The following is a 27,760-nucleotide window of genomic DNA, read 5'->3' as shown; positions in this document are numbered from 1 at the left end:
GCAGCATATCCACTACTGATCACAGGATGGATGGATGGATGGATGCGTTAGTCCTGGATGGATGCCGACCTGGTACCTGCCAGTTCTTCACACTGTCATCTTGTGTGCCCTTGATTGTTCATGTATCTGATGTGGACCTTTGGTGCTCATTGAGAAGATCCAGGAATGAGATCCATGCCTTTCCTACCTAAGGGCTTCTGCTCTCTTCCTCCTGCCCACATATGTGCAGTCCTCACAAGGACACTGGAAAATTAAACCTGGGTTTTGATTCTTACTCTATAATCTGAGCCTGGCCCTCTCGCTCTGAAGCCCTTTAACCTCCCTGCTGAGTAGACCTCTGCTCTGCTTCCCAGTAATCACTCATTCTCTCTGTGGCCGTCACCTCTGTCAGAAGCATATTAGAATTGTCACATTCTCATTCCACACAGAAAAGGGAGCATCCCCTCATATCCCCTGGCCTTATCCCAGTGTGAATACCGCGTGCTCTAAAAACATCATGGTGCTCTGTCTAGAAAGTAGTTTGCACAGTGGCCTGTGTTGTGTTTTGAGGTTTATGTCTGTTTCCTTATGATCCTAGAGTTTGGGCTTGGGCTGTCTCTTTCCAGAACTGGACGCATCCTTTCCACACCTGCTGCCCTGATTAAGTATGACTCTTCAGCATAAAAACCATGTCTTCTCTTTCTAAGTCAGTCCTGCACAGTTCATAGTATGTAGTACCTACTGTCTATTAAACAATAACAGCTTGGTAGTACTTGGAGAAAAACAGTAAACTATTTGACAGGTCAAATAAAATTAACAGTCAACTTAGGTTTTCTTTAATATTTATGTATCCATTCAACACAATGCATACATAAACATCACAAGACAACTCACTCTTTCCACCATGTGTGTTCTGAAGATCAAACAGAGATCTTTTGTTATCTGCTTTATTGAGCCTCCTCTTCGCTCAAACATGCCCACTCACCCACTCACTTCCTGTCTTCACTCCGGCTCTTTCCTTCGTGGTAATCTCTGCATGGATCTTTAGTTAGTTACCTCCTGTCTGTAAGGGCAGGAGTTTTCTTGGTGTTTTGTCACTGGTAGTCTCTGGAGGGTTTAGGGCAGTGCTTTTGAGGGTGTCAGCGCATACTTGTTAGGAAAACTGCTTTTGCGAGTGCAGCACGAGCACACAGCTGGGAACCACTGCTTTCCTGCTTGTAGGCCACAGCCCTCCTCGGGCTCTGACAGGCTCATTTCCACTTTCACAGAGTGGTTTCTTAGAGCAAAGCATGAAGTACAGTAAGGCGCAACTAACGGAGGCTTTGTCTCCTTCGTAGGTTCACAGGTTTACAGCAGCAAATACTGAGCTCTGCCTTGTACTGAGCCTGTACACAGAAGACCCCGGTGTCTGCACTGGCAGAGCTTGAAATGGAGAGAGAAATTCTGTGGTGGAGCTAGCACAGTCATACACAGGCCTTCCCCAACCCAGGTGGGCTGGCAGTAGAAGTGATGGGAAAGACTTTGAGGAGTCGTTGTCCTCTGTTTTGGAATATGAGAGACACATGGTCATTAGGAAGGAGATCCTAAGGAAGCATGGATCCCAGCCAGCCCTGCTTCTCAAAGAAGTAGTCAGGAGTGCTCATTGAGCACAAGTAAGGAAAAGATTGGACAAGATAGAAAAACCATCTGAGAGACATGAAACATGAGCTAGGCACTGAAAGATGGGTTGAGGCAGAAGGAAGCAAAGTATAGAACAATGGGTGGGCATGACTGCTGGTGTCCGATGATGCGTTTGCAGGGAGTTAGGACAAGCCAACTTCCACATAGAGCAGAAATGGAAGGGCTGGTGGCAGACGAGCCTTTATGCCTTGATGAGGAGCATGACTGGGGTGCAGGGACGTGGTTACGATGAGGTTTTTCAGCAGGAGCTCCTTGTCCAAGTCTTAGAGAGAAGGTGGTCCCACTCAGTATTTTAATCTGAAAGATCAAGTGCATTGGAAAGAGACATGGCGGCTAGGAAAATGTAAAGGTCTGACTCTCCTGCTCTAGTTTGAAGCTTTACTCCTGCATTTCTGTGTCCATTTCCCAAGAAGGAGGTGCAGTGCAGTCTGAAGTTCCAGCAGAGATGATGCTTTGCATTCCTGGCTAGGGTCATCAGAGGTGTGCACCCCTGGCATTAACAAGAATGTTCGCAGGCAAGACACGGTGCTGTACACAGTTCATCTGTGCACTTGAGAGGCAGATGCAGGTGGATCTCTGCGGGTTCAAGGCCAGCTTGGTTTACCTGCTAGCCAGAGTTATATACTAGGGAAAGAGAGAGGGAGAGGGAGAGGGGGAGGGCAAGCAGCCTTGAGTGGATCAGCACTAGTGCCAGCATACAGAGCTAATGCATGATTTGGTACCAGGAGGAGGAGCGTTATACAGGGTGATGGCCCAGATGCTCCTTATGGCTCAAGTGATAGCAAACCAAGGAAGCCAACAACCTAATTTAAAAAGAAAAAAGACAAATGTAGATCTCGGAGGTGGGGTGGATCTGTAATATTTACTGTTTCTCTGTGCTTTTGTGGTTTTTAATTTTTCATAATAAAAGTCACCTTCTCAGTATAGTACTCAGAAGCCCTAATAATAAAGACTCAAATATATTTTTATTTCTCTTTAGCTAAATTTATTTTCCTTCCTGTAATATTAAACATAATTGTCTAAGCATATTACTTACATGATATTTAAAAGTATATCTTTCATTTATACATGATACCAGGAATAAAAGAGTTTAACTTATGGGAACAAATAGGTTCAAACTTTGTGGCTACCTCAAAAATATCCCTGTATAGTTAAACAGAGTAACTTATACACTTGCCGTTAATGCACCAAACAGAAGAAATGTGGGTTTCTGTTTGCTACTCGCTTTAAAATGCCATTAATTTTCAGCAACGTGGGTTTTTTTGTTTTGTTTTTATTTGGGGGATGGTACCGAGGACTCATGCATGCTAGGCAGGTAGTTTGCTACTGAGCTACATTCTAAGTTCTTAGTCCTTGAATTCTTTAATAATTTATAAAAGGTACCCAGCGTATCTCCCAGTTCTTCAGAGAGCTATTGAACGGTGGTATGGAGAACCAGCATGTACTACTCCTATCTTAAAACTCTTGGCAGAACTGATGCAAAACAGGTAAGCAGCCATGGCCAGTCCACAGAGCCTGCATCTGCCTTCAGGGCATTGTCGTCATTTAGCAGCAGCTCAGGGCAGAGATCAGTGAAGCCGACAGATGGGAGCTTTGAAAGGAAGGAGTGAAAGTTACAGATGCTGCAGGCCTGCAAAGCTGAGAAGAAAAAAGAATGGGTAGTGTTCTTCCTAGTCAGAAACATTGGGAAATGGGAAAAGTTGAACAACTACAGCCACTGTTACTCAAAATATTCAGTCACAAAATGGAAAGAAAAAAAGCAGTTATTGTAACTTTTTCTGCTTAGCCACAATTCTGTAAAATTTTTAAATGAGGAAGAAATGTGGGACTAGAAGGATGGTTCAGTGGTTAAGAGTACAGACTGCTCTTCCAGAGGTCCTGAGTTCAATTCCCAGCAACTACGTGGTGGCTCACAACCATCTGTAATAGAATCCGATGCCCTCTTCTGGTGTGTCTGGCGACAGTGACAATGTGCTCACACAAAACTAAATAAATAAATCTTTTCAAAACTATATACTCTGAGTCCAGAGGTTCCACTTTATAAATAATGAAATGGAGTCTCAGGACAGGTCCCTTTCCCTGGGAGCCGTGAGGGTCTCTGCTTTAACTGAGCATCCTTCTGGGCTGCGTGCATGTGTGTGGCTGTCTCTCGGGTTCTCACTGGGTTAGTGACTGAGCAGCCTTCTGTGTGGAGTGAGTGTGTCTGCAACCACAGCACTTCTCAGACCTTACGATTTAAGCAGAGCAGGGGCTCAGATGTTTCACATACAGCTATCAACAGATTCAGCAAAGGGTTTGAGGGAACCACAGCGACCTCCTTGTGTTTGCCTCTTTAAAATGTGCCATTGTGAATGTGGCCTAGCACCAATTATCTGTCACTTAGCTGTCCTGTTTCAGCAGTGCCTCTCTGTGGATAGCATGTTCAAGGGGCAGGTGGCCAAACAGGGAAGGAACATGGGCTGCGGCTCCGTTATCCTTTTTTTGAAAGCTCGTAGGATTTTTGTTGTTTAAGTTTTCTCACGGGTACCTTAAATATTCAGAGATTGTTTATTATTAAATATTGTTAAACATACATATGTATGTATATATATGTATATGAAAAAACACTTAATACTGAAGGAGAAAATAGTGTTCTATGTTACAAAGCATTTTGTGTCTGCCATAGCAGGTGTTTTGTGTCTGCTTTTATGCATGACACAAATGACTAATTGCCATGTAAAAATTTGTATTTCATGAAATGCAATGTATAACTTTCTCTAGAACCTATTATGAATTTTTCTAATCAATTGCTATTGTATATAATAGTAAATTTTGAGAAGCAGCAAGTTGTTTACAAACAAGATATTAGCAATGCTTTGTGGTTTGAGAGTTTTTGTTTTCTTGGTTTTTTTTTTTTTTTGGCTTAGGGGTTTTTTTTGAGGGGGATTGTTGAACAATTAGTTGGGTTTTTTGTTTGTTTGTTTGTTTGTTTGTTTGTTGCAAAATTGTTTAAAGACATTCCATTGTATCTTGAAAACATAGCTGCAGGGCATGCCAGAGCCAGATGAGGCCAGGGAGGAGGCTGAGGAGTCTGTATTAAGTCAGAATGGCTGGTCAGTCCCTTCCTCTGTTCAAATTGGTCTGCACCTGTGGGGAGCCAGAAGCACAGACTTTCTCGGAGCTTAGAGCTTGTCTCTCATGAGCTCAAGTGTGCACAGTGAACAGGGTCTGGGATTCTCGAGTGTGTTTGACATGTGTTCCATTTGTGAGATGACCCAGTACACATTTGTGCGTTATTAAAAGACCTTCGTCTCCTGTCACTCTGGAATTTGTTTTAAAGATCTGACTCACATTGTGAGACATGGGAAGTGTGTAACTGTCGCTCTTAACAATTACCCATCAGTCACCTGTCCATGGAAGGAGAAGAGGAAGAAAGTCTGTGCTATAAAATGTCAGGATATTATTTTAATAAATTAAAAAAATGAACTCTTGGATCAACAAATAGTGAAGAAATTATTGTACATATAGCTGTTCAATTGGAGTGACTCTTAAAAGAATAATTAGTACTGAATGAAATTCTTATAAATGAAATTGCTAGACAAGCTGATTCTTGGTTTCTTTATCTGCAGAAGTAGAATAAATTTTGCTGTATTTCTTAGGTCCCAGCGTTTGAATTTTGATGTATCCTCTCCTAATGGAATTCTCCTCTTCAGGGAAGCCAGCAAGATGATCTGCACCTATGGTAAATACCTTCCCCACATTGGTCTCTGCAGCATAACTTCCTGCTTCCTTTTCCTTTTCCTTTTCCTTTCCTGGAAGGAAAGGCGTTAAAGTCTTGTTCCTTTGAACCTTCGTGTCTGTGTGGATTGGTAAGATGGAAAATAGGGCAGAAAGCAGAACCCTTAACTGAACAGCATCAGGCGAGAGGGAGGGACACCCTGACCAACCTGATACAATTTGGGAGGGATAAAATTGTAATGTCAGTAGCAGAGAGTACAGTAGATAGGCATTTTAAAGTTACAGTGTGTTCAGAATTGTCATATTCATATCAAGGTTCTGAGTTTCCAGTCTAGGTCTGTGAGTGCTTAGACAGCATTGTCAGGAAATGCCCTCGCCAAAGGCCGGAAATGTATTATTGCGAGGTGTGTTCCTAAGTCAAGATTGTTCTAGTGGCTCATAATTAAAATTTTTTATAATTTATTCAGCAGTTTAGGCCTGAGAATTACATTATGCCTAACACTTGCCAATTCAGACAGCTTTATTAATAACGTTTTCTGAGTTAGAAGCATTTGTTTCTTTTGTTATTTAATAATTTCATATGTATATGTGCATATACTGTATTGTGACTAGTCTCTTTCCCAGACCCTCTTGGTGTCCCTGATAACCCCTTCCTTACAGTTCTCAAACTGATACTTGTTTTGTTTTGTATCCTGTGGAATCGGTGATGCTGGGTTTGGAACCAAGCTTCAGGGCTCAGCAGGCCTGGTGGGCATACAACTGGGCACTGCCTCTCCGCTCCCAGAGCCAGTTAGTTTCCAAAAGGTTGCAGCAAGTGGCAGGGCTCCATAAGCCCCTTCCCTATCATCCCTGATTGCCACAGGGCCTTTCTTTTAAGGGCCCAGTGCCTGGGCATGAGGCCAGCTGTAGTGAGTTCATGGCTGCCCTGGTTATGTCGTACTCCCAAGATGGCAGGCCCTAGCCCCCCTCCTTATCTTCCAGTTCTTTGATGTTGTCTGCCTCCTCTTCCTCAGAGTTCCCTGAGTCTTACGGGGGTCGTGAGGTTGGTGTGAATGTCTTGCCTAGGGTGGATCTTCGCAGTCACGTCCACTCAGGGCAGGTAGAGGCTGTTCTGATCAGTAAGCAGCTGGATACGTAGGTGTCTAGAAGGTGACTTGGTGAGGTCTCAGCTCAGCAAAAGGCTGTAGGGCCTGAGACCTGTTTAGTCATGGATTTGGGGCTTAGTTTATAGCACTGAACATGTATTCCTTCTTACAGAGTGGACCATGATTTTTTTTTTATTTAGTATTCAACATCCTTAGCCATGAGGGAATTACACAAAAAACTACATTTACAATTCTGTCTCAGCCCAGTCAGAATGGTAATCATCAAGATTGCAAATGGCAGGAGATACTGACATGGATGTGGACATAAGGGGATCCTCACACTGCTGATGGGGATAAGCCACGGTTGTCACTGTGGAAACCAGTCTGGGAGGTCCTTGGGAACCGAGACACTTCCCTGAGACATTTATGTAGGCAGGTAATGAGGATAGAGCAGACACAAATCCTCCAGTCTAGTTTAGCATGATCTGACTGAGGCTGGTTTTGAACGAGGTTCCTGTGTGGTACACTTGTTGTAGATGCCGTCTTGAGTCCTGTCTTCTTTTCCTTCTGTGTGTTCCTTTGGTTTCCATTTTTGGATTTTGTCGGTTTGTTGTAACTTCCCACATCAGTAGCCGACTCTGAAGTTCATCTCAGAAAGCTAGTGATGTTCATCTGTCCTGAGTGCTAGAGACTGATTTTACCAAGTGCTGTCAGGCCTGCTCATTGAGGGTCGATCTGAGTGTGCACATGAGTAAACACCTGTAACTTTTCAGAAAGTGAAAGCAGATTTCAAAGAACACAAAGAGCCATTTTAACTGTCCTTACTGTTCTAGAGCACAGGGTGGCATTCTGAGCTCGCTCGATTGTACGCTTCCATTACAGACGCTATTTCTAATTGTACATTTGAATTTGAACTTACAATGCTAAGTGTACTGTAGCAAAGGAAATTGCCTCCTTAGGGCAGTCCACTACCTCGTACCAGTAGCTACATTACCACAACTTCTGCATCTGTTTTAAAATAGGTAGTTATATAAAGTAACATCCCTTTGCCTCTAGAAGTCAAAGAACCCACTTTGAAGTGGAATTTCTAAGTATACTTTGCCTTGCACTGAGAATACAGCTAATTTTTTTTCAGTTTTTTTAAATGTATATTTTGCCTTCATGTGTGTAAGTAGGTATGCATACCTACTGTCTGAGGAGGCCAGACAACGGCATCAGACCTGGAGCTGCAGTTATAACCAGTGATGAGCTGGGACAAACATTCTCTAAAACTGGAGGAATACACTTAACCACTGAGCTGTCACTCTAGCCTTTCTCCCCTAAAGGAAACAGTAATTACCATTGTGGACATATATATGGTGTGTGTGTGTGTGTGTGTGTGTGTGTGTGTGTGTGTGTGTGTGTGTGTGTGTGGGGGGTGTGGGTGTGTGTGTGTTGCTTGGTAACTGGCAGGGCTTGTGCTGTGCAAATGTTGGGCTCCCTCTCCTGATGCTTTGGGGCTTATTGAGTGTTGCAGTGGGTTCATGAAGGTAGTGACCTCGGCCCTTCCTATTTGGTGCAACTGGCTTTCCAGGATAGAATAACCAGTAACACCAAGAGGAGTCCTCCAAACACTGTCAACCCTGTGGGCTTTAAAAGCTCTCCAGTGTCCTACACAGTGGTCAGGCACAGAAGACGGTGTTGCCATAAAGGATGAGAAAGATAACTGTGAAGATTGCATTGGAGAAGGAAGAGAGAAAAAGCAGAGAGCCTTAAGAGCCTGCGGGTTTAAGCCAGTTTAAGCGGGTTCAAGCAGGTCTCGCACAGCCTAGGCTTGTCTTCCAACTCACTCTTTAGTCTTGAGCTTCTTTTCTTCTCCTGCCTCTGCTCCCAAGTACTGAGGTTACAGGTATGAACAACAATGGCTCCCATCCAAGTATTCTTGAAAAGAAAATCAGGAAGGGATTTTGTTGCTCAGGAGAAAGGCTAGGCGATTAGAGTCAGGATCTGCTTCTCGATTTAGAATAATAGTTTAGGTAGTTTCTGGTTCTTACCGGCAGTTGTGTGCTTCCTCCTGTGTTAAGTCATTTATCATGGATTCCTCAAGCAATACCTCAGGGCAGGTCTTGCTAGCATGACCTTGGTTAAGTTGCTTCAGTTCCTTCTTAAATGGAGAGAATAATACATAGCTTATGAGGGGGTTATAAAGAATTCACTCATACTATCCTGAAAGGCCTTAGACCTATTAGCCAGACTAGCTATTGTGATTATTGTAACAAAAATTTGAAATTGAAGGCGTTGGCATTAAGAAGCTTCCCAGGTAATATTAGGTAGCTAGCAGCTGGTTGGATTGGAAGTCAGTGTGACTATAGGTAGTAATTTTTCCATATCCCTTTATTGCTCCTTAAGAAGAATTAGGAAGTTTATGACAACCACTTGTGTTTTGGTGGTTTCTGTCCCAGTACTTGGAGGGAAACCAAAGTACAAATGGGAAACTATCCTCCAGCTGTCACTAGTGGTTTGACACGTGCATCTCACATAGACTAATAGAAGGCTCTCCCTCGGCTCCGCTGATCCCATACTGGCTTCCAGCAGCCTTCTGGGGCCTGGCATGGTTTTTTGTTTTTTGTTTTTTTTTAACTGTGCTTTTCCTCTGGACAGTCTGGAATGCTCACTGGAGGGAGATTGTGTGGCTGCCCGCCGTCTGTTAATCTGGGAGATGAAAGTGTTAACAGCAGAGACTGGGCAGAACTTGAAATCTTACTTTAGGTTATCCAAGGTGAAGGCCGCGGTCCTAAAGGGCCAGAGCAGTCTGCAGTCCCTCTGTCCCTATCCTCACTGAGCTTCCCAGTAGCTCCCCTCTCCTGGACAGTGTTCTGATAGTCAGGGAAGGGGTGGACCTAGAGAGGACTCAGTTCTTAATGTACCTGATTTACTGCATATTTTGAGGACTATCTCTTCCTCACTGCTCTGCGAGACTGGCAGAAAAATAATACTTTTGATATGCTGTTTTATTTATCTACATTCTGTCATGATATACTTTGATGTAAGTTTTTAATTTTGCTTCAGCTCTCAGCCGCTCTTGCTGTTACAGCTCAGGGTCAGCACTGAGGTTAGCCACAGTAGCACAAAACAATTTCCTGTTTGTACAGCCCAGGTAACATTTGGATGAGGATTAAATTTTACCACATTTTCTACTAGCCCGAGCCTATTATTTCTAATGAGTTTTAAATTGCTTCAAGAACATGTATTTCAAAACTTAGTGCAATGATCCTTCAGCCTGAGCAACTTAATAAAAGAAATTTCTTCTCTAAATTTTTGGTTAAAATGTTGCATGCAGTGTAATAAATGTTATTACTCTGGAAACCGACTTCTCAGTTTTAAGAAGTGGATGTTTTTATGCTCAATTTCCATTTGTTTAATCTTTTCTTCCCATTGCCTCTGGGCCCTGGTATCTTTAGTGACGTGTGTTAGTTGAAGAGTGCACAGAAGGAAGAAATGCTGCTTGCCTTCCCAAGGCTGGCTGATGACCCGGGTCGCTTGTATTTCTTCCTTTTATAATGGACTTTAGAAAGCTTAGCTTGTAGCAATTTAAATTTTAAAAATAGCAAGAACAAACTATGATTATTTTCTTCACTGGAGAATTTACATCTTGGGCTGAGAGATGGCTCAGTAGAGGACCAGAGTTTAATTCCCATCACTGACATGGCAGTTCTAATTGGCCTATAATTCCAGTTCCAGGTAATCTAGTCAACTGGCTCCACAGGCACCAGACACACAAAGCGCACAAACATGCATATAGACAGAACACTCATACACATGCATAAATAGATGGATAGATACATGGAAAGACAGACAGACAGAATCTCAAAATTTTATTAAAGAAAAAATAATTTACATTTTGAAGTAACATATGCTTCTTTAACATTCATAAATTGACTTTGTAAAGTTTTATACAAATCATTGCTACTCCTTATGACCCAGCTAACAAACTAGTGATTTATTCACTGGGTTTTACAGAGCCCTAGGAGTCTGTAAAAGTATCACAGAAGTTCTCCAGGAAAAAGAAAAAAAAGAGGGGAGAAGAGGGACCTGTCCAGAAATACCCAGCTACATGGATGCATAAACTGGATTTGTTTGTAAACCTATTTCTTCATTTGTAAACCTAATGTCTTCATTAAGAATAATTCCTGGAGCGCGGCATTAGGAGTGGAAGCTTTGGTTGAATGTTTACACTAGGATTATAGCAGGATGACAGATGAAGACTGCATAGGTCCTGAGACACTTAGAGACCTTATAAGATGCTAGCAGGAAATAAGAGTTGTTGGAAACAGACGATCCAGGCCATGGGCGTGGTCTCAGAGTTATGTTCAGCATGCAGATGGTAAAGGTTCCAAAGTCTTGTGGAGGCAATAAAATGATTATCCATCTCAGCTAACTTACCAAAAGAAAGCCTTTAAAGTCTACTCCATGGTGAGTCTCAGAAACTACAGGGGTTAGACTAAAGCTCCTTTGCACACAAGAAAAAACAATGCTAATGACTCCTTCATCGTGTAGCTAATGTTTGTTGAGCATGTATCGTGTGAGTTATAAGGGATGAGGAGATAAACATGGAAAAAAAACAGATTCTTCTCTAAGAAAACTTAGACCAGCAGGACATTTAGACAGATTTATGAAGAATTATTGAAGACAGACTAATGTACAGTGCTCATGCTGTGACTGTGCTTCTCCATGCCCTGGAAACCTAGAGGAGATTTCTCAGTCAAACTCCAAAGTCAGAGCAAGCAAATTTCTTTTGAAGAAATAAGAAAGGGACCCTGTGAGTGACATGGGCACACAGGGTCCCCTTAGCACCATTGTCTAGCTCTGGCCTTGCTCCTAGGTCCAAAAGAGCCTTGCAGGACCCCAAGAGTATCATGCCTCCAAACCTTCAGGTGCCCAAAACTAACCAACTTGGAACCCTACCCTACCACCCACCCCAGTTGGCTCCTCCTGCCACCCCAGCGGGTCTGCCTGTGATAGTCTGCAGAGACAGGAGCCTTGCATAACTGTCCTCTGAGAGGCTCCACCTAGCAGCCAAGGAAAGAGATGCAGAGACTCAGACCCAAAAATTAGATGACGCTCCAGGAGTCTTACTGAAGAGTTGGGGAAAAGACTGAACTCACCTGGGCCCTTGGGAACTTTCAGAGGCTGAATCACCAACCAAAGAGGGAACATGGGCTGGACCTAGGCCCCCTGTAGACATGTAGCAAATGAGCAGCTTGGTATCCATGAGGGTCCCCTAGACATCTGGAGCAGGGGATGTTCCTGAGCCTGCCTGCCTATAGATCCTGTTCCTGTGACTCCATGGGAACAGATGTGTCTAGTCCTGCAGCAGCTTGAAGTGCAAGTGGGAGTGCCCAGATCCCAAAGGGAGCTTCTCCTCAAAAGAGAAGGAGGGATGGGGGAACAATTTACATGAGGAGGTACTGGGAACAGAGGAAGGGCTGATATTGAATTGTAAATGGAATAAATAATTTAAAAAATATATTGTTTAGTTGATAAAACGAGAGAGAGAGAGAGAGAGAGAGAGAGAGAGAGAGAGAGAGAGAGAGAGAAACAAAGAAAGAAACAAAGGAGAAGAGAAAGGAAGGGACCTCATAGAATTAGAGAGATGGCTCAGAGCATATGTGCTGCTCTTCCAGAGGACCCAACTTGGGTTCCTACCCACACTGAGACATTCACACTACATGTAACCCAAGGTCAGAGAATTCAACACCCTCTTCTGGCTCCACAGGCATGGGGCACTCATGTCATATATAGATACAGACAAACATAACTTTTTTGTTCAAGAATATGTGGACAACACAAATTGGCTTGATAAATGGGAGGGAAAAGGACACAACGTTGGATCTGGAAGGAGTCTAAGGTAGAGTGAATATGATCAAAACACATTGTATAAAATTTTCAAAGAACTAATAAAAATTTCAAAGAACCCTTTTTCTTAAAAAGGAAGTGGTGGTGCATGCCTTTAATCCCAGTGCTTAGGAGGCAAAGGCAGGGAGATCTCTGTGAGTTCAAGACCAGCCTCATCTACAGAGTAAGGATACACCAGACTACACAGAGAAAACTTGTCTCAAAAAACCATAAGGAGAGGGGGAATCATACGTAGCAAGAAAACTAAAGATTGCAAATTGCTAGAGTCCTAAGTAAAAGTCACTTTTATCTTTTTCTATTGTTTATGGGTGTGCATTCACATATAACATCCTGTGTGTATGTCTGTCTGTCTGTGGAGAGCAAAGGATAACTTTCAAAAGTTGTTTCTTCTACCATGTGAGCTCCAAAGATCAAACTCAGGTGATCAGTTAGCAGACATTCACTAGATCATCTCACCAGCCCCAACTTTATCCTTTTAAAATAAGTTTGGTTGGATATGTTTGAGGAGTATGTAGTGAGTACAGACAATAGGGGTAGTTTGGGTTGAGTGGTGGCACCCTTGCTTTTGTGTGAGACTATCCACTGAAGCAAGAGCAACCTACCAGTGGCCACACTCCCAGAAAGTTATTTTCCATCCCCAGCAATGGTCAGCTGCCAATGGTTATTCAGCTATGAGTAGGCTTCATGTGCCTATTGCTGTGTTTGAGTTTTGACCTGCCTAGTCTTATATAAGTAACCCACAGTCATGGTGAGGTCCTGAGTACATTGGCCATGTCCTATCCAGTAGAAGGCATTTCATAACACCACACTTCACATCCTCCTGCTCTGACATTTTTCCTGTGCCCTCTTCTGTGTTCCCTGAACCTGGGGGGTTAGGATAGAATAGATGCCCCACATACACACCTTGGACTGAGCACTCCCGGTCTCTGATTCTCAGCACTTTGACCAGTTACGAGTTTCTGTACTACAAAAAGAAGTTTCTGTAACCAAAATTGAAAAGAGCACAAATGGATATAAACATAAATGTTTATAAGGCAGTTTAACAAAATGACCATTTAGCAAAATAATGATAGTTTTTCCCCCTAAGGACTGTTAACTTGCCCAGAGCTGTTGACTGGTCAACATGGTCAGCATGCAGTGCCAGGGAAAATTGTGGAGGTCTTTTCTCCCCAAGCAGCCTCCATAGTACCATCCAGCACTATGAAAGTTAGCCAGCAAGCCAGAAGTTTTACAGGCAGTTCAAAGTGTATTTCCTAGTCTCATACCCCAAAAGGTATGATCTTCAGCAGGAGGGTCTTACCATGTAGTTACAGTGAGCAACCAAGAGTAACGTCAGCAGCCTGTAATTGTGAACTTTTGAGTGATGGTGGTGTGCCACTGTGGGCTTAGCAGATGATACAAATGTATCCCTGTAGTGGGGAATCTTAAAGCTGTGTGAAGCGATGCACATGTGGGAACACAGAAGGATAGCAAACTTTGTATATTTCTGTTGGCTTGGCTGGAATACTAGAACTGCTCTGTTTAAAACACATATTTTAAAAAGTAGGAGAGATTTGGCATTTGTTGTATTACTGGAGTGGTTGAAGTAGGCCTGGTTGAGATAGTGAGATTTAACCAGGCGTCCTGTAAATAAGAGTTAATCATGAGGATACCTTAGGGAAGAGTGTTCCAACCTTAAGGAATAGACTTGGGATCCTGAGGCAAGAATGTATCCCAGAAAAAGCAAGAAAGTAATCTTCTTTCAACTAACCCCAAAAGAGAGCCATGCAAACATAAATCTACTTCTAATAACAAAAATAACAGGAAACAACAATCATTGGTCCCTAATATCTCTTAACCTCAATGGACTCAATTCCTCCAATAAAAAGACATAGAATAACAGACTGCATACATAAAGAAGACCCAGCATTTTGCTGCATTCAGGAAACATACCTCAGTGACAAAGACAGACACTACCTCAGAGTAAAAGGCTGGAAAACAGTTTTGCAAGCAAATGGTCCCAAGAAAAAAGCTGGAGTAGCCATTCTAATATCAAATAAAATGGACTTTCAACCAAAAGTTATCAAAAAAGATAAGGAAGGACACTTCATCAAAGGAAAAATCCACCAAGATGAATCTATCAATTCTGAATATCTATGCTCCAAATTCAAGTACACCTACGTTCATAAAAGAAACTTTACTAAAGCTCAAAGCACACATTGCACCTCACACGATATTAATGGGAGACTTCAATACCCCACTCTCATCAATGGACAGATCATGGAAACAGAAACTAAACAGAGACACAGAGAAACTAACAGAAGTTATGAACCAAATGGACTTAACAAATATCTATAGAACATTTCCTCAAAAGAGTATACCTTCTTCTCAGCACCTCATGGTACCTACTCCAGAATTGACCATATCATCAGTTACAAAGCAGGCCTCAACAGATACAAGAAGATTGAAATTATCCCATGCATCTTATCAGATCACCATATACTAAGATTTGTCTTCAATAACAACAAAAATGACAGAAAGCCCAAATACACATGGAAGCTGAACAACGCTCTACTCAATGATAACTTGGTCAAGGAAGAAATAAAGAAAGAAATTAAAGACTTTTTAGAATGAAAATGAAGGCACAACATACCCAAACTTATGGGACACAATGAAAGCAGTTCTAAGAGGAAAACTCATAGCTCTGAGTGCCTCCAAAAAGAAACTGGAGAGAGTATACACTAGCAGCTTGACAGCCCACTTAAAAGCTCTAGAACAAAAAGAAGCAAATACACCGGAGAGGAGTAGAAGGCAGGAAATAATCAAACTCAGGACTGAAACCAAGTAAAAAAAAAGAACTATACAGAGAATCGACAAAAACAGGGGCTGGTTCTTTGAGAAAATCAACAAGATAGATAAATCTTTAGCCAGACTAACCAGAAGGCACAGAGAGAGTATTCAAATTAACAAAATCAGAAGTGAAAAGGGAGACATAACAGAAACTGAGGAAATTCCAAAAAAATCATCTGATCCTACTACAAAAGCCTATACTCAACAAAACTGGAAAATATGGATGAAATGGACAATTTTCTAGACAGATACCAGGTACCAAAGTTAAATGAGGATCAGATAAACCATCTAAACAACTCCATAACTCCTAAATAAATAGAAGCAGTCATTAAAAGTCTCCCAACCAAAAAAAGCCCAGGACCAGATGGGTTTAGTGCAGAATTTTATCAAATCCTCATAGAAGACCTAATACCAATACTAATGCCAAACTTTTCCACAAAATAGAAACAGAAGGAGCACTACCCAATTACTTCTATGAAGCCACAATTATTCTTATACCTAAATCACACAAAGAACCAACAAAGAAAGAAAACTTCAGACCGATTTCCCTCATGAATATCTATGGAAAAATAATAAAATTCTAGCAAACCAAATCCAAGAACACTGCAGTGGCTTCTTATGTGCAACTTCATACCAGTCCCAGCAAAGGAGCAAAGAACAGCAACCAACAGATTAGGGGAAGATCTTTACAAATCCTACATCTGATAGAGAACAAATATCCAATACATACAAAGAACCCAAGAAGTTAGACTCCAGAGAATCAAATAACCCTATTTAAAAAATGGGGTACAGAGCTAAACAAAACATTCTCAGCTGAGGATTATCAAATGGCCAAAAAGCACCTAAAGAAATGTTCAACATCCTTAGTCATCAGGGAAATGCAAATCAAAACAACCCTGAGATTCCACCTCACACCAGTCAGAATGGCTAAGATAAAAAACTCAGGTGACAGCAGATGCTGGCGAGGATGCGTAAGAGGAACACTCCTCCATTGTTGGTGGGATTGCAAACTGGTACAACCACTCTGGAAATCAGTCTGGAGGTTCCTCAGAAAATTGGACATAATACTACTTGAGGGGCCCAGTTATACATATACCCAAAAGATGCTCCAACATACAACAAAGACACATGCTCCACTATGTTCATAGCAGCCTTAATTATAATAGCCAGAAGCTGGAGAGAACCCAGATGTCCCTCAACAGAGGAATGGATACAGAAAATGTGGTACATTTATACAATGGAGTACTACTCAGCTATTAAAAATGATGACTTCATGAAATTCTTAGGCAAATGGAACTAGAAAATATCCTAAGTGAGGTAACCCACTCACAAAAAAAACACACATGGTATGCACTCACTGATAACTGGATATTAGCCGAAATTCTCAGATTACCCAAGATACAATCCACAGATGACCACATCAAGCTCAAGAAGAAGGACAACCAAAGTGCTGATGCTTCACTCCTCCTTAGAACAGGGAACAAAAATATTCATAGGAGGAAATATGGAAACAAAGTTAAGAGCAGAGAATAAAGGAAAGGCCATCCAGAGACTGCCCCACCTGGGGATCCAGCCCATATACAGCCACCAAACTGAGACAATATTGCTGATGCCAAGAAGTGCATGCTGACAGGAACCTGATATAGCTGTCTCCTGAAAAGCTCTGCCAGAGTGTGACAAACCATTGTACTGAACACAGGTTCCCCAATGGAGGAGTTAGAGAAAGGGTTGAAGGAGCTGAAGGGGTTTGCAACCCCATAAGAACAACAATATCAACCAACCAGAGCCCCTGGGGACTAAACCACTACCCAAAGACTTTATTCATGGACTGACTCAGGACTCCAACTCCAACAAGGATGGCCTTGTTGGGCACCAATGGGAGGAGAAGCCCATGGTCCTGCCAAAGCTGGACCCCCAGGGAAATGTCAGGGTGGGAAGGGGGGATGATTGGGGAAAGGGAACACCCCCATATATCAATCATCTACTAAGGATGTCAGTAGACAGAGTGGCATGAACCAGCAGGACAGTGATGAGGTGAGTCCTAGAGGTAGGCTGGAGGCCTGGGGCCAGGCTCTGCTCTGACTGTCCCTAAGTTAAACAGGGCTTTAGAATGTTTCAGGTTTTTTAGGCTGGGATTTTTGTATGTTTGGTGAGGGTTTTGTTATTTTGGTTTTGAGGTTTTCTGTTGTTTGGGGGTATTGGGGTTTTGGGAGGGTTGTTTTTGAGGTAGGGTTTAACTTTGTATCTCTGGTTGGCCTTGAACACACTGTGTAGATCAGGCTGGCCTCAAACTCAAAAAGTGCTGGTATTAAAGGCATGTACCACCATGCCCACGCCAGGAGAACAATTTGAACAGAAGAATGACACCCTCTGGCTGCCTTAAATGATGAAACACACAGGACTGCAAGAAAGGAGATGAAACGGTATTGTAGTGATGCCAGCCACTTGATAGAGACTGACCAGGGCAAGGGCCGTGAGAGTGCTGAGAAGTGATGGAGCTCTAGTTATATCTTGAAGCTAAATTGAGTCGATTATTTAAATGAACAGTGTGTGGAAAGAACATAGTCAAGGGAATTCAGCAAAACAGCAAGAGGAAGGGAGTTGCTGCTAAGTAGGATAGACGCTGAAGCAGATGGGGCAGCTCTGTAACTCCACATTGACCAAGTCGGAGATGTTGGTCCCATCCAAGTACAGATGCTGAGTGTGGATTTGACATGTGACTATGGAGCCTGGAAGGTAGCTCCAGACTAGAGGAATGTCTGTTAGTTGTTAATTCTTGAGCAGTGTTTAAAGTTACAAAACTCAGTTAGGTGGAGGTAGAGGCAGTAGACAGGAATATAAACATAGAAACTTTGGGTTTAAACCCTGGTGTAGGAGGTAAAATGAAGAGGGGAATCAGCATAGAATAGTGCTTGCAACCAGCACTGATGTAAGAGAAATGAGACTGGGAGAGCTGAAAAGAAGGGAAAGTCAAAGCTTATTAGTGAGAATGGGAGTGGAAATGGAGACACTGTTAGTGTTAATTCTTATTTGAGGAGTTTTGTTACAAAAGCAGCAGCCAGGGAGGTTTTGTGTTGTTTTCACTTTTGAAACAGAAGAAATCTTAGTGTTTTATTCTGATGATAATGATCTAATAGCAAAAGGAAATGATTGCTAAAGAGAAAGAGGAAGTATTTGTTGCTTCAGCCTTGAGCACAGAAGAGCAGAGGCTGATTGAAGTTTCCTCAGGACTGACTTGCTGAGGTAGCCGTGCCACGCCAAGTGAATTCGGGAGCCAATAGAAAGATAAGGATGGGGATGGTAGGGAAGTGTAGAATTCAGGACGATACATTTTTACTAGACATTAGCAGTCTTCTGTAAACACACTGCTAATTTTATGATCCTAACAACTTGCTTAATTTTCTTTACCAATGCTGCGTTCGTCTCTTGTAATCTGAAAGGGAAATACTGTATCCCTTCCAGTCTTAGCAGTTTATCTCTATTGCAGACCACTTGTGTCTGGACGCATTGGATAGTCTGTGGAGGCAAGAGTGGCTTCCGTGACCCAAGCACTGGAAATGAGCAGTTGTCTTTCACAGCTGCTCTGCTCTGTCGTTTCAATTGGAGTCTCTCACACACTGTCAGCCAAGCCACTAAGAAAGGATTCAGCCGGGGTTGGGGATTTAGCTCAGTGGTAGAGCGCTTGCCTAGCAGGAGCAAGGCCCTGGGTTCGGTCCTCAGTTCTGAAAAAAAAAAAAAAAAAAGAAAGGCTTCAGCCAGAGGAGCTCTCTACTAAATATCAAACTTGCTATAAAGTTGTAAAGAGGAAAAGGAAAATATGAATCACTGTGATAGTTTTTTTTTTTTTCTAAGCCAGGAAGCAAGATTATCCTTACTGGTACATGATGTTAGTGTGAGATGTCTTACCCCTTACACCTTCCTTCCCTCCAGCACCACCCCCAGCCCCACCTCACTCTCAACCCTGGCATAGAGAACTGGTAGGATTTGCACAGACGGCACTTTAAGATGATTGTGTAGGAAGGGCCAGAGAGCAGGCAAATGGTTCAGTATTGGCTTTACCATGAATTATGGAAGTGGAGGGATTAGAGGCAAGTGACATTTTCCACACTGTACATAACTAGCTTCACCTGCTCTTTTCCACCACAGTTCCTTCATAGGCTTAGACTAGAGAACAGGTGAACTGTGCCATATCATGGTGCACGTTTATTGGCACTGTGCCACTTACTCTTGGTAAGCACTTCACAGATGCTGTCTCCTTTACTCCACATAAGTGCCTTGGGAACTATGAGTTTTATTATCTTCTTTTTATTGATAGGGAAACAGTGACTTACAGAGATTAATAACATACCCAGATTACCAAATAGGAAGTTGGGTAAGCTAGCCATTCAGTGAATGCACTCTCTTCTTCTGAGCCCTATAAAGCTTTGACATTCACCATATCCAAGCCCAGTGTTAAGGACTGGGGCTTTGCCTCTACTGCTAATTATGGCAGATCTAGTCAATGGGACAATGTAGTTAGGAGGATTGACTTGGTTCTGGGCTTGGAAAGCCTCGTTTCGTTTGGTGCCGCTGCAGTAATAGCAAAGAAGCAACTCTTACCGGCTTGAGTGGCTGCCAGCCTAATGGGGCCAATTGCCTCCCACCACTGCAGTGCTGTGGGATAGATCTCCTTCTTAGACTGGAACTGTACAGGCTTGGGCACAACAAGCAATACAAAACAGTATCTAAGAGACAAGAGTCTTTATAGTAACGTGAATCTAATTACTAGACTTTAAGCCTTTTGAAGGCACAATCTCCATTTTGGAAAATATTACTGAATACTACATACTGGAGAGAGCTAAACTGGACTGAAAACAATACTGTCTTAACCAAGTCTTCCCTTTCATGGTCTTTAGTAGCAACCATTGAATGCTGGGACACTTGAGTAACGTAAGATAATTTCCTAATTCAGACATATCATGATTTTTAAAGACTGTAACAGTGAATTAATGAATCAGTTCAGACATGTTTGGCACAGTTCAAAAGGCAAGTGTGCCAATGTTGCTACTTTAGCATAGCAGAAAAGACTAGGCTCCTGAGTCTCTCTGTGGATGATAGATCTAGTCTGTGTCCTGTCACAGTCTGTAAGCTGAGCGAGGAAGAGAGCAGGGAAGGTGTCACAAGACAACCCAGGTGGCTATGAAGGCACACGTGCTCCTTACCTCTCCCTAGAGGATAGCAGTGTAGAATAAGCCTTCAAGTTTCTTTCCTTTGTCTCTGGCCCCCAGCAAACACAAAATGTCTAAGTACCTTGCTGCCTCCAGAACTACCCTAGCTCTTTCTGTCGTCTGTCTACAGTGTTTTCTTCTTCAGAAAAGGAAGGTGGGAGTCTGACCCTGATTTGTATTTATTCAAGACAAGGTGGTACCTTACTCTTTTAGACTCAAGCTTTCGTATTTAATCTACCAGAACACATCACATCTTCTGAGGCTACCTAGGAAACAACTGATCCTTCAAACACAAGCTCTTCCCAGAAGTCCTCTGTCTAAACAGAGCTTGTCTCTTCTATTGTCACAGCATCAGTAGTCCTCACTCTGATCGTGTTTGTCGCGTGTCAGAGTTAGTACTATTTCTCTTCACTCTGACACAGTGAACTCCTCAGAGCAGAGGTCGGTTTAGTTCACCCGCTTATCGCAGCACCTCACAAATAAGTGCTAAACAGGCGCCGTCCTGTTGCACTCAGTGTTTGTGAAGCCAGTGTCTGGCTCTAAGGTGAGTGAGAATGAGCGCAAGAAAGGGCACTAAGTTCCAAGATAGACTTCTGCTCTCCAGACAAAACTTTTGTTCTCAAAATTACAGGCAAAGCCACATAAAGATCTGAGGCCGTAAGAGAAATAAATGGCAGTGCTTTAGTAACAGATCAAGGGCAACTCTCCCGGCCAGTTCTATTTCATGCTCCACTAGAAAACTGGTCCTTTTTAATCTCTAAGTACACATGTGGTTATCATGATATACCTATCAAGTGGGTGCTTGCCTAGGATGCTCAAAGTTGATCTCCAACATCTCATAAACTGCATGTGAGATACAGACCTGTGATGCTAGTATATAGTATCTAGAGTCAGAAGAATTAGAAATTAAAGAAAATGAAAAAGACCATGTGATATTCTTAGATCACAGAAATTTTAGGTATTATATCGTGTACACTCATGATTGGGATGAGGAAGTAAGTTCAAGGGAAGAGTTGAAGGCTGGGGATCGAGAGACCTCTGGCTAGCCCTCTTGAAGGCTATGAACATGTAAAACCATTAATGGAGTCAAAACATTAGGCACATCAAGAAGCTGGAGCAGGATCTAAAATGATAAGGTATGAGAAGAAACCAATGTATGGTTAGAAAGCTGCTAGTGTGGCATGGAAGGCTGTCGGTGTGTGGCATGGAAGGCTGACGGTGTGTGGTGTGGAAGGCTGTCGGTGTGTGGCATGGAAGGCTGTCGGTGTGTGGCGTGGAAGGCTGTCGGTGTGTGGCGGTCGGTGGGTGGTGGAAGGCTGTCGGTGTGTGGCATGGAAGGCTGTCGGTGTGTGGCATGGAAGGCTGTCGGTGTGTGGCGTGGAAGGCTGTCGGTGTGTGGCGTGGAAGGCTGTCGGTGTGTGGCGTGGAAGGCTGTCGGTGTGTGGCGTGGGAGGCGGTCGGTGTGTGGCGTGGAAGGTGTGTGTGGAAGGCTGTCGGTGTGGCGTGGAAGGCTGTGGAAGGCTGTCGGTTGTGTGGCATGGAAGGCTGTGGGGTGTGGGAAGGCTGTGGTGTGGCATGGAAGGCTGTCGGTGTGTGGCATGGAAGGCTGTCGGTGTGTGGCATGGAAGGCTGTCGGTGTGTGGCATGGAAGGCTGTCGGTGTGTGGCATGGAAGGCTGTCGGTGTGTGGCTGGAAGGCTGACGGTGTGTGGTATGGAAGGCTGTCGGTGTGTGGTATTTGGTGTGTGGTATGGAAGGCTGTTGAGGTGTGGAGTAGACGGTGTGGTAAATGCCTAACTCTTTCAGGCGTTTAGTTGCAGACTTGAGATTATTATTAGGATTGGTGGTTCTGAGTGAGAAACAGGAAGAAGAAGATTAACTAGCACCTAGCAGTTGTTTTTCACCATGGCTCTCACCGCAATCAGAAAACTCTGCAGATGCTTCCCTTCCACCTGCTCCAGCTCACAGATTGCCTTTGGGGTCACCTCTGCCCACAGCCAGACCAGGTGCTGGGTGCTGCGAAGCTTACGTCTTAGCCGGTGTGGCACAGACTAAGCTGTACTGTATCTCTACTGTACCTCTATACTCTTGAAATTTATTTTCATATTTAAAAGCAACACTCATCTGAACGAGTGTTTCTGTGGTTTAAAGAATTCCTAGGCACTACTTAGCTGTACACTTTGAGAGCACATTTCAGATTCAGAAACTGTTGGTTATAAGTACTAAGTACTACTGAAGTGTTAAAGTGGTTCTATAGCCAGTTCTTTGTCTTGTTATTGGTCAGCATAGGTATGTATGTGTCGGGGTTCTCTAAAGAAATAGAGCCGCAGAACGTGATGGCGCACACCTGGAAGGCAGAGACAACCTAGTTCAAGACCAACCTAGGTGTCATAGCAACAACCAAGTTCCAGGACAGCTGTTGCTATACAGAGAGGTCCTGTCTCAAAAACAAAGAAGACTGACCACGGGGGTGTGCACTTTACTTCCAGCACACAAGAAGCAGATGCAGGCAGATCTCTGAGTTTGAAGCCAGCCTGGTCTATAAAGTGAGTTCCAGGACAGCCAGTAGAGACCTTGTCTTAATAAATAAATAAATGAAAGTTAAAAATGAGGGAGCAGAATTGATAGAATAGTATAAATGAAAGGGGATTTATTAGAATGTTTTACAGGTTGTAGTCCAGGTAGTCCAACAGTGACTGACTATTTTATTATGGGCAGGTCAAGAGTCTGGTATTTGTTCAGTTCAGTCTACGAGCCTGGATGTCTCAGCAGCCCCAGTGTGGTACTGAGGTCCTGGAGGATTCCTAGACAGTGTTCAGTCTGGGTTAGGATCCTGCAGAATGGGTTCTAATATCAGCAAAAGAATGTCCCAGGTACAGGATAGATGAACTTGCCTGCAAAAGTGAGGGCAAGCAGGCAAAAAACCAGAAGCTTCCTTCTTCCACATGTCACTAGAAGGTATGATCCAGACTTAGGGGAGGTTTTCCACCTCAAGTAAGCTGACCTAGAAAACCCCTCCCTGACATGCCCGCCATTTGAGTTTTAGATGTGGTCAACTTGACAAGCAAGGATAGCTAGCCATCACAACCTAGAGTTTCAGTAGAGTTTTAAACTAATCAATCTCAAGGTCTTCTTAGACCTAAAGAAAAAAAAAAGCAGAGATTATTCTGTATAGTACCAGTAATTTCTGTATGTCTCATTGAATTCCAAATCTTATAAGGGTCCTGAAAATAAAGTAGCCTAAGCTTAATTAAGTTCACATAAGAAATTAAACCACACAGAATTTAGAATCAGCTACATCTCAGGCTTTCTTCTCTCTCTCTCGCTCTTGCTCTCACTCTCTCGCTTCATGACTTAGCTGGGTATTTTTAGTAATTTTTAGAATAATTCTTGTAGAATTCCTTACAAAAAATATATTTTAAGAATATTTACCCCTCGGCTCCCATGAGCTCCCTCCCATCTCTTCCCAGTCAACTTGAGAGCTCATCTTCCCCGCTGAGTCCAGTTTGTGTTGCCAGGAACTCGAGGGAGTGGTGTCTGCTCTGGCATGTGGTCAGTCTACCCAGGGCCCAACACCAAGGGAATCTAGTCCTCCCTGTCCCAGAAGCTCTCAAATGCTGTAGCCCCTCAGGTGGTGGAGGGATTTGGTGCCTACATCCCCTATATACTGGGATTCTGCTTAACTGGCTGTTTTGTCCTCCCTCTCTCTCTTTTTAAATAATTTTGCTAACCCAGTTTCTCTCTCCTTTCCAATATTATGTATGCATTTATTGTGCATTTCTGCATATGTGTATATTCATGTGTGCACACATAAACCATAGCACATGTGTGAAAGTCAGGGAACAACTTAAGACAGTGCAGTCTCTCCCTCCACCATGTGGGATGGATTTTGGGCCCTCAGACTTGGCAGCAGGTGTCCTTAACACCAAGACATCTAAGCACCCCTTACCCTATCATTTACATTAAAATACATAAATTAATCTGAAGAGTATATATCTCTCATGCATTTCTTCAGGTCTATGTGTATATCAGTGTAGTCACCATCCAAATAAGCAATGGGAACCTTCCATGGTAACCTTGATTGATTTTTTTCCCTTGGGCTCTTCTTTCCTCCCAAATAAATGATCTTGTATATTTCTTACAATGGATGGTTTGTTTTGGGGGAAGTGCTGGAAGAAATTTACCCACTAACTACATGGTGAAAATGCCGGTGTGTCTCACAGCCACTGTGAATTTTGTCTCCTCATATCACTTTCTTTCTGCTTTTACCCAACAACAGGAAATCAGATCCTGTCTCTTGGGAGTCTCTCAAAAGATCAGATTTATCCAATGAAACTCAAGGGCATCTCCATCTGCTATTCAGCTCTCAAGTCTGCATTATGTGGAAATTATGTCAGCTTTGGCGTCTTCAAGTTGTATGGGGACAACCATTTTGACAATGTACTCCAGGCCTTTGTCAAAATGCTGCTGTCGGTGTCTCACAGTGACTTGCTGGTAAGCTCTGCAGTGCCACAGGGGTCTTCATGTGAGATGTGAAGCGCCAGCACCACAGGCCTGGAATGTTGCAGTGAAGCCCAGGGAATCCAAATGCCACTCCATGTGATGTTTCAGTGCAACATGCTTGCTCTGGATTTAACCAGCTCTGCACAGCTATAGTGACTACTCATACTTCAGTACACAGGCTGAAAACGTCTGTGCTGCCACTCTTAACCACTGGTCATTCAAAGTGCTCTCACTTTCTCTGATAAAAGTGGATTTAGTAATGTCAATGAATTACTCTCAGCTATGTTCATGGTTCACAAAGGGAAATACAGGATTGGATGAAGAATTTCCCTGCCTTCCATTCCACTCTTTGGCTTACTGCTGTTTAACTTCCCTTTGTATTAAAATTTGGGTCTGGCAGATAGTGTTAAACTGAAAGTTGAGCAATCTTATATATTAAATACCAGTCTGTCATCTACCTCGAATTAATCACCTCTCTCCTCTAGGCCACACTTTTCTAATGAGTGGGCTTTAAAATGTGATTCCTCTGCCCCTTTTCTGCTCTGACATTGATTCTGTGATGTATATTAATGACCTTTAAGCTTTGAAACCTTTCAGAAATGTCTAGGATGCTCACTGGAAATGCAAATGTCTAGACTTGTCTCTGCAGAGCTTCTTTAAAACATGTCTGCCAGTTTATACAGAAGTCATTGTATGTTCAATGTATTTTCAGTACTTGTTAGAATAGCCAAATTCAAATTGGGTTAATTGAGACTTTCCCACCTGTGCCCACCCCGAGGTTTCCATGACTTACCTGGAAAGCTTGTGTGAGTAATGTTCCTAGAACTTAGAATGGACTAAAGCACAGCACCTCCAGTCAGTCTGGGAAACCACTTTGCAACAGAGTGAAAATAAAAAGCTCATTGAACACTGTGCCTGAATGACAGACATTACAAAGGAGAAATTGGAATCCATCAGTTACCATGTTTAGCAGCCTCACTGACAGGACTTTTCACTACATGAAAACCCATGTCCACCATGAAAACCCTCAGTAGTTCTCAAACTCAAAGGTACATAAGACTGTATTTGCCATGTATGAAAAAATGGTAATTTAAAGGCCACACTTCAGAGCTTTTTATTGAGTGAGTCTGGAGTGTGTGGGAAACCACATCTTACTAAGCATGCTCACAGAGCCGTTCTCATCTCACAAGAGCTATACTGTTCTGGGTTATCCTTGCCGCACTGTTATGCCTTGATATTGTGTACATAACATTTGAGCTCTCCCAGGTATTTTCTCATCACTCCTCTCTTGTCTTCAGAATATGATAAATATAAATAATAATTAAGTGGGTCGGCCTTGTGCAAACATTGCAGACTGAGATACCAAATCCATGTGGCTTGACATTTGCTCTCTCTTTGTGTAGCAATATCGGAAACTGAGCCAGTCGTACTATCCACTCCTGGAATGTCTCACCCAGGACCACATGAGCTTCATCACCAACTTGGAGCCTCCTGTGCTCCTGTACGTTCTCACATCTCTCTCAGAGGGACTCACCACTCTTGGTAAGGATCATAGAGAAGACTGTTCTCCACAGGAAAGACTTGACTTCATGCTAATGTATGTGTTCATTGAGATTCTTGTCCTATTAGGGGAAGAGAAATGTTATCAGACCAACTGAAAGGTTGTTTTATAAGCTATTACTTGCAAATAGAAAAAATAAACTTTAATATTTTATTAATTTTTATCAGTTCTGAGATACAGTTTAAATACCATCAAAGTCCAAAAAGTTCTAACCAATGTATATGCAATAATGCATCACAACAGTGTATAAAGTATTTGTATCACTACAGAAAGTTCAAGTATGTCCTCATCAGATTTATTCCTTACCCTTAACCCTACTCCAAGGAAACTACTCTCTTTCTCTTTCTCAAATCTCATATAAGTAGACTCTTAAATAGGGAATGGTTTGTATCTTCTCTCTTTAATTAAACATAATGCCTTCGAGAATCATCTGTGTGGCTTTTTAAGTCAGCCACTTATGCCTTCCTTTTGCTGAGCATGATTGCATCGCACGGATTACCACACTTCCTTTATCCACGGGTCATCAATGGCTGTTAGGATTGTTTCTTTACTTGACTCTGTTGAGTAGAGCCACTTTGAAGATTCCTGCAGGAGTTTTTATTTGACAGTTCTTTGTGTTTCCCTTGACTGAATACCTGGGGTAGGGTTTCTGAGTTGTGTGCTGTCAGTTTTTCCATGCTGAGCTGCCATTTTCCGGTGTGACCATGGTGTCTTGCCACAGCAGTGTAGAAGGTTACAGCTGATTCTCATCCTTACATTTGAGTGGCTCTTTCTAGGCTGAGCCATCCTAGTGGATGCAAGTGGAATTCCTTTGTGGTTTTTATTTCCATGTTCCAAGTGAGGGAGTGGAGGATAATTCTGTGCTTATCTGTTATTTGTGTGGTGTTGGTAAGTTACTGCTGCAACAAATGCTGGGGAGAAGTCAGCATACAGAAAGGAAGGTAGGTTAGTATCTGGTTCACAGTTTCAGAAATTTTAGTTTCTGGCCTCACGTTCCCCTCATTTTGGGCCTAATTGGCAGGAAGCATTTGACAGAACAAAGTTTGCAACCTCGTGGTGACTGAGAAGCAGAGAGATGTAAGATAGCATAAACCATTTCCTCCTCAGGTTACTGCTGGGCATGGAACTTTATCACAGCATAGAAACCTAAGTAGAACAATACTAGTAAGAACATACACCATACATGGGGGGTTCATTATGCTAATATAGTAATATTAATATTAATGATCATAGTTAGAGGTTAAACTAACCATGCATTCCTGTATTCAGGGTGATAGAATTTTGATACAGATTTTTACATCTTTA

General features: G+C 42.7%; 1 protein-coding gene across 3 annotated transcripts in view; it reads left to right on the top strand.

Annotated features, from left to right (window-relative positions):
* Ranbp17 (RAN binding protein 17) overlaps positions 1 to 27,760 on the top strand; it is a 289,555-nt gene that overhangs the window by 215,409 nt on the left and 46,386 nt on the right. For all 3 annotated transcript variants that reach the window (XM_032914024.1, XM_032914025.1, XM_032914023.1), the window contains 4 exons: positions 3,039 to 3,146; positions 5,298 to 5,380; positions 24,671 to 24,885; positions 26,298 to 26,436. In XM_032914024.1, the coding sequence (XP_032769915.1) occupies positions 3,039 to 3,146; positions 5,298 to 5,380; positions 24,671 to 24,885; positions 26,298 to 26,436 (545 nt within the window). The remainder of the gene's footprint in view (positions 1 to 3,038; positions 3,147 to 5,297; positions 5,381 to 24,670; positions 24,886 to 26,297; positions 26,437 to 27,760) is intronic.

The sequence above is a fragment of the Rattus rattus genome, chromosome 9 (assembly GCF_011064425.1).
Source record: "Rattus rattus isolate New Zealand chromosome 9, Rrattus_CSIRO_v1, whole genome shotgun sequence".
NCBI lineage: Eukaryota > Metazoa > Chordata > Mammalia > Rodentia > Muridae > Rattus > Rattus rattus.
Note: the sequence above shows the minus strand (reverse complement) of the source record. Positions and strands in the feature narration are given on the sequence as shown.